Source organism: Anoplopoma fimbria, chromosome 11, assembly GCF_027596085.1.
Source record: "Anoplopoma fimbria isolate UVic2021 breed Golden Eagle Sablefish chromosome 11, Afim_UVic_2022, whole genome shotgun sequence".
Lineage (NCBI taxonomy): Eukaryota > Metazoa > Chordata > Actinopteri > Perciformes > Anoplopomatidae > Anoplopoma > Anoplopoma fimbria.
In genome coordinates, this window is record NC_072459.1 from 9,548,101 (window position 1) to 9,561,070 (window position 12,970).

Consider the following 12,970-nt stretch of genomic DNA (forward strand, 5'->3'; position numbering starts at 1 on the left):
GGGTTATTCATGCTCACAAGTTCCTGTTTGATGCTAGAACAGCAGGGAAAGGACGCGCTCCATAATGAGCACCATTATGTCCCTTCGTTTTCATAATTTACTGTTTCCATTTGTCCCCTCAAACACACACGCACCGGGTCCCTCCTTCACGTTTTGTCAGGAATGTTCATGTGTGTGTGTCGCATTGATAACGCGGGTGTGTGTTATTGCGTGTGACATGTGAGCCCACAGATATGGAGTAAACCAGCGCCGGGGATGGAAACACGGTGAAGAAAGAAGATTGTCATGGTGAGTACACAGTCGCTTTTGTTTATGGATGTATTTTGTCGGTTTATGCCACTATACTTGATTACTATTACACATAGGGTTATATCTTTAATGTGGGCTCAGAGTTACTTTCCTAATATCTTAAGTGGACTGTGAAATTTGCTTTCCTGTGTCATGTTACTTTTTATTATACAATTTTAACTCCAAATGATTGATTAAATAATGACAAACATCATGTGTTATAAGCATTTTATAATTATCTGTTTGAAGGATTAAACTTGCTTTTTGTTATCATGTATCAGTCATATGACTTTCCAGAACAATTCTGCATTGTCTTCTCTTGCCTTTATGTAAAAAAAAAAAAGCTGTAGAGAAAATACTCACCTGTTGGTACATCAGGGGTTACCGTTTTTCCAAGTCATCAGCTGGCACAACTCTACATTTTAATATCTCCTTAATAATATTAGTAATACATTATGATAACTCGGAATAAAGTAGAATTTATTTTGGCCACATCCAGGCGGACCCAGAGGTGTCAACACAAAGTGGGGGCTATGATGTGGAGCTGTTTGTGGACACTCCAGACTACGATCTGATCTGCACCATATGCCAGGGGGTCCTCAGGTGTCCAGTAAGAGCTGCATGCCACCACATCTTCTGCAAGAAATGCATCCTACAGTGGCTGAAGAGGTACTGAACATAACATTGATCAATACCACTCAATGAGAACCGTGTAAAGTTGTACTGCATTAGTTTGTTATTCATGTCTGGTCCATGCAAAGAATTAGGACTAACTGTTGTTTATCCTCTATAGACAGGAGACCTGCCCCTGCTGCAGGAAGTCTGTCAACCCGAGCTTGATCTTTGTCATGTTCAAGCTGAGCAAATCTATTGGACGCATGAAGATCAAGGTAGGAAATGGAAAATAGAAGTTGGATATTTACATAAATTGTAAATAGGGTCATAAAACTCATGTACTGTAATTATGGTAACGCTCATTTTAGTAATTGAGTTGCTACATTAGTTAGGTGGGAGAAAAAGGAAGACCAAATGAATGACATGGCCCTACACTATTTATTCTTGAAGCTCTGGGGAGGGGAGTAGGTAAAGAGATCCAGTGTAGATTAATACCCTGGGTGTTTTTCTGGCCCTTTAAATTAGTTTATAGGACGTATTCAAGTCAAATGGTTGCAGTCAATTTGTGACTATGGTCTTGTAATGATAAAATCTGTAATTATAAGGGTGTGACTAACTGTATTTTCATTGAATATACATAATTTTTTCACTGAATCAATTAGTCTATCAGATGTCAGAAAACTTGCTTCAATGGAGTTACTTCTCAAACAGTGTTTGAGAAGTATGTCATGCTTCAGGCCTCTATGTAAACATGTGTTTTTTGTAGCTTCTGATATCTTTGTGTTTCTCTGAATCTGGCCTCTTACAGTGTAAGAATGAGATCCGTGGTTGTGCAGAGACCTTCCCTCTCTCGGAGCAATACTGCCACAGCATGAGCTGTCTGTACGAGCTCATCCCGTGTCCGTACCAGGGCTGCCGGGCACAGCTCCTCCGCAGGGACCTGGACACCCACGCACGCCACTGCGAACACTGGCGTCAGCCCTGCCACATGGGTTGTGGGACAATTCTCTCCCACCGCACCCAGGCTCAACACAACTGCTACAAGCAACTGAGGCAGGAGTACGAGGCCAGACAGAGGAACCACAGGGCCATCGCAACAACCCTGCAGAGGAAGATGAGGAGGATGCAGAGCACCATGACCCACATGAAGAGGCAGATAGGGCTGATCTGTGAAAGCCTGGAAGTGATGGATGATCTGCACGAGGTGGAAGAGGAGGACCTTGGAGAGAGCAGTGGCAGCTCTGGTGGGACTCCAAGTAGCAGCAACACCAACTGCTGAGGGACAGTTACTGCTGCTTATTGGCTGCTGCTGTGTATAATATCTGCATGTCATTTCTTCTTTCAAGGTGTGTGTTTTTAGAAAATGTAGATACATGAATAAAAAGAGTGAATTAACAATCTTGTGCTGTAGTTTAATCTGTTTTGTCAATACAGTATTTGGTTTTGACACATCCTGATTTTACCTCATAAAAAAATATCTGTCTTGACATGTGATGCATCTTTCCAACAAAAATATAAATCATGAGGTACAGATCAGGGTTTTCATTTTTCAACAATTTTACTGAATAATGCAAAGCAAGGGACTATATCAATGAGCATAGGCATTTGACTTCATACAGAATAAAAACATAAAGGCACAAAAAAAAAAATGTTGGTCCAACAGGGATAAGTAATAATAAAATGATGTCCTCTAACTGTACGTTTTTCTGTTTCAGAGCTTTTTACTGTAAGGAAACATCTCTGATAATGGCGGATTGTTTTATTTATTTTATTTTTTTCATTTAAAATGTATCTCAGGATTTATTTATTTTGTGTGGTTTTGCTTCAACGAACGAAAGATATAAAATAAAGTCGTTAATTCTCATTATAGCATAGGTCCGTTCTGAATAAACTGCCGCTAGGGGCAGTAGTAAGCATGTTTTCTGAAAGAGGTAATATCGCGATATCTCCTTTGAGATAAAACCCGGCGGGACTTCGCGTCGGCCTTCTTCCTGTTTTAACGATCACGTAAGTCTAATGCCGCGAAATCCCTCCCGACCAAAATCGTGCTTTATCTCACACATCCTACCGCTAAACACATTCTTAAAATCTACAAAATCACATTTGAATATGTTTTATCTGAACCCTGCTCGTATTTACGAGGATAACATGACAGAGTTTGAGATATTCTCAAATATTGAACGAACGATCTCAGCGTTGAACATGGCGACGATGCTCGTTTTGTCTGAGCTACATGGCTAGTCAGATGTTTGCTATCTTAAACGCAGGGAATATTATAATAACTGTATTTTGTTTCTGCAGCAAATGGCGGACAACGCCGGTGAGAGAGGAGGTTTCCGCGGAGGTTTTGGAGGAGGTGGTCGCGGCCGGGGCCGTGGACGCGGGAGAGGCCGTGGAAGGGGCCGCGGAGCCCGGGGCGGCAAGTCCGAGGACAAGGAGGTAAGTTGAACGCTCACTAATGTTTTTTTTTTTAATGACTATATTGTGAAATATTATCCTCATAATTAAGAATATAAAGAACTGGTTTACTGAGATGCTCTTGTCTGATTGATAGTGGATTCCAGTCACCAAGCTGGGCCGCCTGGTGAAGGACCTGAAGATCAAGTCCCTGGAGGAGATCTACCTTTACTCTCTGCCCATCAAGGTGAGCAGTGTGTGAACATGAATGTAGAGACAGACTGATAACTCTTAGATAGAGATGTTCTTGATATTAAATGGAAAGAAGTGCATTATGGTCTCAACCAGGATGTTAGCCCACATGTGTGCCATCATCACATTAGAGTCAGAAACAGTTTTCTCTGAATGATCGGTATTAGGGGTTTGTGAAAACCCAGGGCCGTTCTATTTCAAAGCTGTTTTAAATGTATTTTCCAAAAACTTAAAACTTTTCATTCCAACTTAAGCACAAAATATGATCTTGTGATGACTTTCTAATGTACAAATTCTACGATATTGGTGGAAAATTGAACAAATGAACAAAATTACTTGGAACTATGGAGTTCACGAATAGAACTGAAACTACCTTTTTCAAACATGTTAGGGATTTCTTTTAGAATATGTTATTCTTAGCTCTGTGATTTGAGTATGATTATTACATGCAATTATAATTTTAATATATATTTTACATGTCATGCAGGTTTATTAAAATAAAGTGGCATCATGATGCAACATTAATTCTGTTTTCTTTTTTTTAATTTTTCCTGCAGGAGTCTGAGATCATCGACTTCTTCCTGGGTTCTGGTCTGAAGGACGAGGTGCTCAAGATCATGCCCGTCCAGAAGCAGACCAGGGCTGGTCAGCGCACCAGGTTCAAGGTGAGTGTCATTGATTATGTGATTCAAAGGTTTTATTTTAATGATTATCATCCCATAGTGTTTCTGGCCCAGGTGTGACATTTGTTGGCTTTTGTTTACAGGCCTTTGTTGCCATTGGCGACTACAACGGTCATGTGGGTCTGGGGGTGAAGTGCTCCAAAGAGGTGGCTACAGCCATCCGCGGTGCCATCATCCTGGCCAAGCTGTCCATTGTCCCCGTCAGGAGAGGTTATTGGGGTAACAAGATCGGCAAGCCCCACACCGTGCCCTGCAAGGTGACTGGCCGCTGTGGCTCTGTCCTGGTGCGTCTCATCCCTGCACCCCGTGGTACTGGCATCGTGTCCGCTCCCGTGCCCAAGAAGCTGCTCATGATGGCCGGTATCGACGATTGCTACACCTCTGCCAGGGGCTGCACCGCCACCCTCGGCAACTTCGGTAAGAGTCTTCAGATGGTTACATGTCTTAAATCTGTTTGTCGCAGATTTTCTCCTCGCTCTGCCCAGCTTCACCTCTACAGTGGTGTAGTTGTCGTTATCAGGAGAGAAAGAAACGAGTATTGCAATGCACGGCAGGGAGACTGTTTTGGTGCTCTCCTCTGTTCCCCTTTTCAGTGCTCAACATTTTTACCAAAAATACTGCAGCTCTATAATGCATTGAGCTCCATCTTGAGCATATCCTCATTGTTTGTTTTAATTTCCTCAACAGCCAAGGCCACCTTTGACGCCATCTCCAAGACTTACAGCTACCTGACCCCTGACCTGTGGAAGGAGACCATCTTCACAAAGTCTCCCTACCAGGAGTTCACTGACCATCTGGCCAAGACTCACACCAGGGTGTCTGTGCAGAGGGAACAGGCTGCCCAGGCCGCTACCGCCTAAAGTTTTTGTACAGAGAATCGTTGAATAAACGTTCTGAAACAAAATGCAACGTATGTTTTGTTTTACTTGTGCTGAACTCATGACAGAACAGGGGTGAGAGTACTTTTTACCAGGGGCTATGCCAGGTAGGGGTGGGTTTGTGTATGATATTTTTTAATTTTTTATTATTGCAGTATGTCATGGAATAAAATTGCCAATGGTATAATCATACAGCGATAATTCAGCAAATGAAATTCCTAACAAGTCAAATCATATGGACATAAAAGTAAATTATCTAACACGAGCCTGACTTGTCCACTTTGGGCTAACATAGAAATGAAAGGGAGAGATCAATTTTATAAAAGTGTTATTGAAAGCCATCATCCCCATGGTCACTGAAAGTAGAAAGTTCCTACAAACTTCTCAGTAACTTTAATAATCATGCACAAACCAACAGATGGCTGGCTGTGCAGCATTTTATGAATGATGGAGAGACACTTGGAAACGATTGATCATAGTTTATTATACAATTATTACACAGGACAGATAGTAGGGAACTGTTCTTAAGCACTCTGGGCCTGAGCAGCCATCATACGTTCTTTTTGTTTCATTAGACATTTCCTCCCGCTGCCGTACGCTCCCAGGTCTCCATCTGGAAAAAGGATAGGAATTTAAAACATGTGGTAGCCAAGCAAAGTGACACAAAAGACATATATAAGAAATACCAAAGGTGATCAATATATTTATGTACAATAAAGCACATTATGGGTAGTCATCCCTTAAACTATGTTAGCATTAGCCACACAGTTGTATTTAGTCAGCAGTTTGACATGACACATTTGGGTTTCATGAATGCTTCCACATTTTCTTTCTCCAACACATGTCCAAACTGCAAAATACTTACAGCGTGACTGGAAGTCGTGGGTCACCTCGGTGAACTGCTGCATTTCATTGGCACAGTTCTGCTGGTAGCTGACTCCTTCTCTCTGATGGCAGGCCCTCATACGCTCCTGGACCACCTTCACTATCTCCTGGTCCACTTTACTGTTGGGTGAAGACAACACAGTGTGACACTTTTGCTGTTACATGTGAATGAATTCACTATCGAGTCCTTGAAATCAGACAATTTTTTTTAAGCCCACCATTGTTTCAGATTGAAATAACTATTAAAAAATGTGCGACTGCGTGGCCAAACATTACACCTATAGTGTTTGTGAATGTTCAACATCTCATTTCAAAGCCATGGGCATCAATAGGCTTCTATAACAGCCTCCACTTTAATGCAAAAGGTGTCCACAAGATGCTAAGATTTGCATCCAGTTCATCCCAAATGTGATGGATGGGCTTTAGGTGACACCTCTGTGCATATGGAGTCAGATCAGTCTGAATATTATGAATGCACACGGTAGGATTCACAAAAATATTTGGATGTTACATTTACAGTAGCAGTCAAAAGTTTGGACACACCTTCTCATTCAACTACTTTGAAGAATCTAAAATATAAAACATTCTGGTTTGTTGAGCATTTGTTTGTTTACCACATAATTCCATATGTGTTCCTTCATAGTTTGGATGTCTTCAATATTAATCTACAATGGAGAAAAAAATAAAAATAAAGAAAAACCATTGAATGAGAAGGTGTGTCCAAACTTTTGATTAGTACTGTATATACAAACTGTTGAAACTGGTTTTAGTGTGTGAATATATTTGTGGATCTTGTTTTTTTATATCTAAATTATAACTTTTTGTGTGCAGTGAACAATATTTTTGAGGAGAGTCATTTATATAAAAATACATTTGTGAATTCTTCTGTGTGCATTCATTAATATTTAGACTGATCTGACCTCATATGTGCAGTTAAGTTTATATATTATAAAGTATAAAATAAAGATAACATTGAGTTCCATCTACACCATTAGCACTGTATGTACCATGTTGCCTTCAGGTACAGTGCACACCTCGGACAACAAACGACAGCTTTATTATATTTTATAAAAAGCTCCAGAAACGAACTACTCCCAATCTGAAATATTATTCTTTCCTAGGTTGGCTGTGTGTAAAGACATGAGGCTAGATTTCAAACAATGTTCTTCCACAAAGCAAAGCCTCAAAATCAGGTAAAGCTGTCATTATCTAAATAGGAGGATGATGGCCAAGCTATCATCCCTGATGGACAACACCTCCCACCCCATGCGGGACACCCTGGCAGCTCTGTGCAGCTCCTTCACCCCCGGTGTGTGAAGGAGAGGTATCGCAGGTCATTCCTTCCTGCTGCTGTCAGGCTGCACAACCAGCTCTGCTCCCAGTCGACCACATGACACTAATACACTGTGCAATACAATAGATATAACAGTTTCTGTCTGTATAGATTATATTTCAGTTACTGTGGATTCTTTACTGTTTTATATTGCTCATTTGCTTATTTCTAATACTTATTTTTGATCTTGTTTTTTTACTATGTCTCTTGTTTGCACTATCCTCTATGCTGCTGTTATCCTGTACATTTCCCCGCTGCTGGACTAATAAAGGATTATCTTATTTGATCTTATCTTAAATGTATATTTGTGCTGTAGTTGTGTGTGTTGACCCTCAAAGACAAGTGCCTTTGTATCTTTGTACAGTTAAGGTAATCAAGCCCGTCTTAATTAACTAGGAGCTGGTTTCACACAGGTCCATCATGGATGAATAAATCTCATTTGACCCTTCACTCACTAGTCTCTCCTCCACTGCATCTCAGCCTCATAGTAGCAGACATAGTCTCCATGCTGGCACTCAGTCAGGTCTGCAACACGCCTGAACTTCTGGTGGTAGTACACTGGCTTGTTTTTAGACCGAATACTGTCAACAGCATCTAGATAAGAGAGCAAAAAACATGATTACACAAACATAAGCATAGTTACATTTCAGTACTGTGTTGTTGTGCTAGCCCTGTTAGCACCAGCTAGCTCTGTTAGCTTCGGTTACCTCTAAATGTGGTGACAGGAAGGTCCACGGAGTAATAGAAGAGCTTGGACAGAATCAGGGCCGGGTTTGGCAGGGCTGTCTGTTTGTCCACAGCCGGGGTCTGCCGGGGAGGCTCCGGGTATGCTCCTTTATCATAGTCTGGCATTTTGACCAGGATTTAAGAAACCCTACAATACGACCTAGGCGAAGCTCCTGTCGAGGTTGCGCATGCGCAGAAGATATAGGAGTAATGGCGAACTAGAGGTCAAAAAATGTGAAACCCGCAATGTTATCTAGATTTTTTTAATTCTGATTAAACGAAATAAATATGATTCGTTACAAATATCATACCAAACAACGAACTTAGAGATTTAATTTAAAGCATTTCTAAGGCATGAAGGTCATAGGGCAAAGGTCACAGGTGGAGCTGTTTTACCATGAAATTGCAGCAGGTGGTGGTGCATGACTGCCTATCAACCTTCTAAAGTGCAGTCAATGCAATCCGATAGTGCACAGAGGCCAGAGCATTTCTGGAACTTTAAATGTCATGATATTGACACACAGAGGAGAGAAAGAGTTTAATGGTTCAGCCACATGGGACAGCTACGTTTAGAAGTCTCAACAACTATTTGCTGTCGGATTTATTGCTTTTTTTATTACTGTATCTGTCCTAAAGCAGACCAGGTGGACATTGGCCTCTTGACAATGCAAACTTTCTTCTTCTTTTCTCTCTCCTTTAATGGGCATGTAGTTCCTGTCCACTGGGCCTCCTCACCACCCCAGACCTTAGAGATTACCCTCTTCCCTCCTCCTATCTTCTCATGTCAGAACTTGGCAGAGATTGCCTTGTTTGAAAGCGAATACGGCTCCTCAACTGGGCCAACCACCAAATTAGAGTCCTTACACTCAGTGTCGTCTTATGTATGATCCTAACATCAGCACTGGCCCCTCTCTCTTTCTATTCCTCGACAGGACAGTGAGCAGACATGGTCAGTGCTCCTCGTACTTTTTGGCAATTTTTTTCCTATAAAGGATACATTGATTTGCAATGTTGTTGTCTACATGTGTGCATGTGTGTGTGGTTTATCACTTTGTTTGGCCATCTGGGTTTATGAAAGAAGATGTGGCATATTGAAAATTAATCTTGTAATGGCTGCCTTTGAGGAGACCACGTGGAATACTGAAATGGAGACTTTCTTTTTATGTGGCATCGCATCGTTTGAGTTTTGTTTATTATTCGGCTTGTGCTGGAGCTATGGATCACATTCAATGTGACATAGAAACCAATATAGAAGGTAAAAAAACATTGGCCTGGACATGAAGACAAACACATTAAGATGAATGGACTTGACTCTATTACAGTGTATTCTGTTGAAGTCCTGTTTCATTTTATTGTAATGTTTGGACGCCCCTTAATACCAGAACATTTTAATATCTGAAAATTTGGGGGAAATTAGGACAAAAAACAGAGCAGAGGATTACTTCTTACTGCACTGATTACAGGCAAGCATAAATGTGTCTCTTCTTAATCTGCTACTGTAGTTCTTGTGTTATTATTAAAAAAAACATTGCAGTATATTTGGGTAACATTTCAATGGTGTTTCACATTATTAAGGAATGACTCTGTGTGGCTTATACCTTTACAGTCTCATCGTAAATTCCACGCACCCCGCCATGGACACATGGGGTTCCTGCCCCACAAACGTAGCAACAAGCAGAGGGGCAGGGTGCGCACATGGCCAAAAGATGATCCCAGCCAACCTGTCCATCTCACTGCCTTCCTGGGATACAAGGCCGGCATGACCCACATGCTGAGGGATGTGCACCGCACTGGCCTCAGTATGTAGAATTACTACAACAAGGATGCATGGCAGAATTGAGGAAAAAGTGATATCTCTAGTGATGTTCGCTGTTGGGCTGATAAGATCAGGTGTTGCATGGTACCCTACAGTGTTCTGTACATATTTAAGTTTACAGTTTATCTTCTCGAAGCGTGAAACATTATAACAGTATGACATTGTTACAGGACGTTAAGTACTCTATGACTTAAAGACGGTTCTGTCATTTCTGCTAGGTCAAAAATATTCAATCACCATCTCTTTTTTTTTGCATATTGTTGTCTTTCTGTGCTGTATATTGTTCAGTGAGCATGACATGCCACATGATTCCACTGTTAAAATGCTATGCTCGATTGAGCTTCTCTGAATACTGACAGTTAAAATGTCTCAGCAGATGAACATATTCCATGTTTCTTCCACAGAGCAATCAAAGCGGGAGCAAGTGGAGGCGGTAACCATCATTGACACTCCTCCAGTCATTGTGGTGGGGGTAGTGGGATACATTCAGACGATCCGTGGCTTACGAGCCCTCAAAACCATCTTTGCTGAGCATCTCAGTGACGAGTGCAAGCGCAGATTTTATAAAAACTGGTGTGTGATTACACATTGTTCCTTTGTAATTGTGCATTGAGGAGTTGTTGCTTTGCTGACACCGTTGTTGTTTTTTCTTTCTTTACTGGGCTTTTTTTTTGTATTTCAGGTTCAAGAGCAAAAAGAAGGCCTTCACCAAGTACAGTAAGAAATGGCAGGATGAGACAGGAAAGAAACAGCTGGACAAGGATTTCGATCGGATGAAGAAATACTGTACAGCTATCAGGGTTATTGTTCACTCCCAGGTAGGCCAGCCAGTTTACAACTAAATTCAAAGCACAATCCAGTTTTAGAGACACACGTTCATATCCCATGTCAGTTAGACTCTGTTTAATGATTTGATGCTATTGACCTATTGAATCCACCCATGCAAAATGGCAGCGGTGTCAGAGTTATCCACCGCACAACATGCAATGACAAGAAAAGCTCCCAAATCCCCCCTCCTGCTAAGAGCCAACTCTGACTACGACACTCTGACCGAGGGGAGCACTGGAGGGTGTCGTTTCAAATAGCAGTTTAAAAATAAATCTCAGGGCAGAACCTGGCTGCTCACCCAGGCTTTGCCAAATGAAAACCTTTATGTTGGCAGCAAACAAAATGAAGATCAGCCAAGATCTCAACTCCTAACTGTGCTGCTGGGATCTTTGTCTGTGCAGGTTTCAACAATACAGAAGTGAGAATAAGATCAAAATATGCCCTTGAATATCAGGGCTGTGTTAACGGCCCTGAACATGTTCCTGTGTTAAGTAATAAATCTAATTATAGAAAAACTTTCTAATTAGAAAAGCTTTTCTTAGATTTTAGGACTCCTTCAGTTGCAGTTACGTGCTTCTCCATTTCCAGATGCGATTGCTGGCCATTAAGCAGAAAAAGGCCCACATCATGGAGGTGCAGCTAAACGGGGGAAGCATCGCGGACAAGGTGGACTGGGCTAAGGAGCACCTGGAGCAGGCCGTGCCCATCTCTGCCGTCTTCTACCAGGATGAGATGGTTGACATCATTGGAGTCACTAAGGGTCGTGGCTTTAAAGGTTGGCAACATTCTTTATCTATTTTTGCCTGGGCTTGTTATATAAATAAACTAAGTTATAATGTACTTATTCTTTGTGCTGATAGGTGTGACAAGCCGCTGGGACACAAAGAAGCTTCCCAGGAAGACTCACAAGGGTCTGAGGAAGGTGGCCTGTATTGGAGCCTGGCATCCGGCCCGTGTGTCGTACACTATAGCTCGTGCAGGTCAGAAGGGCTATCACCACCGGACTGAGGTCAACAAGAAGGTTAGCTCATAGATAATTTCACCCATAAGACTTCATCTTCATCTGTTCCTTTATAAATAAGCTTTTCGTTGGATAATCATAAGCAACATTATTATAAGTATATATAGGTTTACCATATGTGGTCATGCTTGAGCTCCTCATTTCCTCATGTGTCCTCAGATCTACCGTATTGGTAAGGGAGTGCACATCCAGGATGGAAAGGTGATCCGTAACAATGCCTCCACTAACTACGACACCAGCCAGAAGACCATCACACCCATGGTACTCTCATTTCCCAAGACTATCATATGCACTAAAAAAGGGCTTTCTAAGATCCTGTATCTATAATATAATAACAATGACTGCACATCACACAGCAGCTCTGCACAGGCCATTATAAAGCATCATGATGTATTACTGCTGGTGTTATGAGTATGATAATATTTTATAAGTTCTACCAATTTTGCATGAAAGGTGTTATGGAGAACACGGTGCTTTAATTTAGTGCATACCATATTATTGTAAGGGCTTCATAGAAAATGATAGCAAATTTCTTCCTGAACACACACTCATTCACTCTTCATTCTCTTCTTTATTCCTACACCACCCTGTAGGGAGGCTTCCCCCACTATGGTGAAGTGAACAATGACTTTGTCATGGTGAAGGGCTGCGTGGTGGGGACCAAGAAACGCATCCTCACCCTCAGAAAGGTACGGTGTGTTCGGGAAAGGCTACTTTTAGATCTCACAAACAGCTTGCAGTATAACTAGACAGTTGTAGCATCTAATTTACTCTCATAGTTAAACACACGGCTCCTAGTGCATAATTTCAGGACATGTACTGTGTGTGTACATCTTTGTGTCCTTTCCCCCCTAGTCTTTGCTCGTGCACACGTCTCGCAAGTCCTTGGAGACCATCGAGCTCAAGTTCATTGACACCACTTCAAAATTCGGTCATGGTCGCTTCCAGACTGCCCAGGAGAAGAGGGCATTTATGGTTAGTGGAGAAAACCTTTATGCACAAACAAATCCGATTATCAGAAATATTCTGAAGCGTAACATAATCACAGCTGACTCCTTCTGCACTTTTTTAACACTGATCTCTGATTTACCTGCAGGGGCCTCTGAAGCAGGAAGCCCTGAAAACACAGCGGGAGCCTCTGACCGAGGAGGCCTGAAAGAAATTGTCAATTCTCATTCAGTAATAAAACACAGAAACAGAAAAAATTCAAATACACTGTGTGGTTTTGTCATATAAATTCACCCAAAA

At 41.6% G+C, this 12,970-nt stretch overlaps 4 protein-coding genes across 4 annotated transcripts; 3 read left to right on the top strand and 1 right to left on the bottom strand.

Annotated features, from left to right (window-relative positions):
• Positions 1 to 200: 200 nt before the first annotated feature.
• Positions 201 to 2,341, top strand: rnf151 (ring finger protein 151). The gene is made up of 4 exons (XM_054607666.1): positions 201 to 288; positions 788 to 957; positions 1,082 to 1,178; positions 1,712 to 2,341. The coding sequence occupies exons 1-4, from the start codon at positions 286 to 288 to the stop codon at positions 2,180 to 2,182; spliced, it is 741 nt and encodes a 246-aa protein (XP_054463641.1). The 5' UTR covers positions 201 to 285; the 3' UTR covers positions 2,183 to 2,341.
• Positions 2,342 to 2,846: 505 nt separating this feature from the next.
• rps2 (ribosomal protein S2) lies at positions 2,847 to 5,139 on the top strand. The gene is made up of 6 exons (XM_054607663.1): positions 2,847 to 2,910; positions 3,205 to 3,342; positions 3,458 to 3,547; positions 4,110 to 4,217; positions 4,319 to 4,652; positions 4,923 to 5,139. Exons 2-6 carry the CDS (start codon positions 3,208 to 3,210, stop codon positions 5,093 to 5,095), a joined length of 840 nt encoding a protein of 279 aa, XP_054463638.1. The 5' UTR covers positions 2,847 to 2,910; positions 3,205 to 3,207; the 3' UTR covers positions 5,096 to 5,139.
• A 438-nt stretch (positions 5,140 to 5,577) lies between these two features.
• Positions 5,578 to 8,256, bottom strand: ndufb10 (NADH:ubiquinone oxidoreductase subunit B10). Its single transcript, XM_054607669.1, has 4 exons — positions 8,039 to 8,256; positions 7,787 to 7,925; positions 5,979 to 6,118; positions 5,578 to 5,726 (listed from the first exon to the last, which is right to left on the bottom strand). Exons 1-4 carry the CDS (start codon positions 8,181 to 8,183, stop codon positions 5,638 to 5,640), a joined length of 513 nt encoding a protein of 170 aa, XP_054463644.1. The 5' UTR covers positions 8,184 to 8,256; the 3' UTR covers positions 5,578 to 5,637.
• A 675-nt stretch (positions 8,257 to 8,931) lies between these two features.
• Positions 8,932 to 12,878, top strand: LOC129098602 (60S ribosomal protein L3-like). The gene is made up of 10 exons (XM_054607658.1): positions 8,932 to 9,006; positions 9,664 to 9,856; positions 10,278 to 10,446; positions 10,556 to 10,691; positions 11,290 to 11,476; positions 11,562 to 11,722; positions 11,882 to 11,983; positions 12,316 to 12,411; positions 12,578 to 12,697; positions 12,819 to 12,878. Exons 1-10 carry the CDS (start codon positions 9,004 to 9,006, stop codon positions 12,876 to 12,878), a joined length of 1,227 nt encoding a protein of 408 aa, XP_054463633.1. The 5' UTR covers positions 8,932 to 9,003.
• Positions 12,879 to 12,970: the final 92 nt, after the last annotated feature.

Coding starts and splice junctions, on each gene's coding strand:
- ndufb10 (XM_054607669.1), bottom strand. CDS start 8,183: ATGCCAGACTATGATAAAGGAGCATACCCGGAGCCTCCCCGGCAGACC. Junction 6,119..7,786: donor ATGCAGTGGAGGAGAGACTA/GTGAGTGAAGGG, acceptor TTCACCCAACAG/TAAAGTGGACCAGGAGATAG. Junction 5,727..5,978: donor CCACGACTTCCAGTCACGCT/GTAAGTATTTTG, acceptor TCCTTTTTCCAG/ATGGAGACCTGGGAGCGTAC.
- rnf151 (XM_054607666.1), top strand. Junction 958..1,081: donor ATCCTACAGTGGCTGAAGAG/GTACTGAACATA, acceptor TATCCTCTATAG/ACAGGAGACCTGCCCCTGCT. Junction 1,179..1,711: donor TTGGACGCATGAAGATCAAG/GTAGGAAATGGA, acceptor GGCCTCTTACAG/TGTAAGAATGAGATCCGTGG.
- LOC129098602 (XM_054607658.1), top strand. Junction 11,723..11,881: donor GGACTGAGGTCAACAAGAAG/GTTAGCTCATAG, acceptor ATGTGTCCTCAG/ATCTACCGTATTGGTAAGGG. Junction 12,412..12,577: donor GCATCCTCACCCTCAGAAAG/GTACGGTGTGTT, acceptor TTTCCCCCCTAG/TCTTTGCTCGTGCACACGTC.
- rps2 (XM_054607663.1), top strand. CDS start 3,208: ATGGCGGACAACGCCGGTGAGAGAGGAGGTTTCCGCGGAGGTTTTGGA. Junction 3,548..4,109: donor TTTACTCTCTGCCCATCAAG/GTGAGCAGTGTG, acceptor TTTTTCCTGCAG/GAGTCTGAGATCATCGACTT. Junction 4,653..4,922: donor CGCCACCCTCGGCAACTTCG/GTAAGAGTCTTC, acceptor TTTCCTCAACAG/CCAAGGCCACCTTTGACGCC.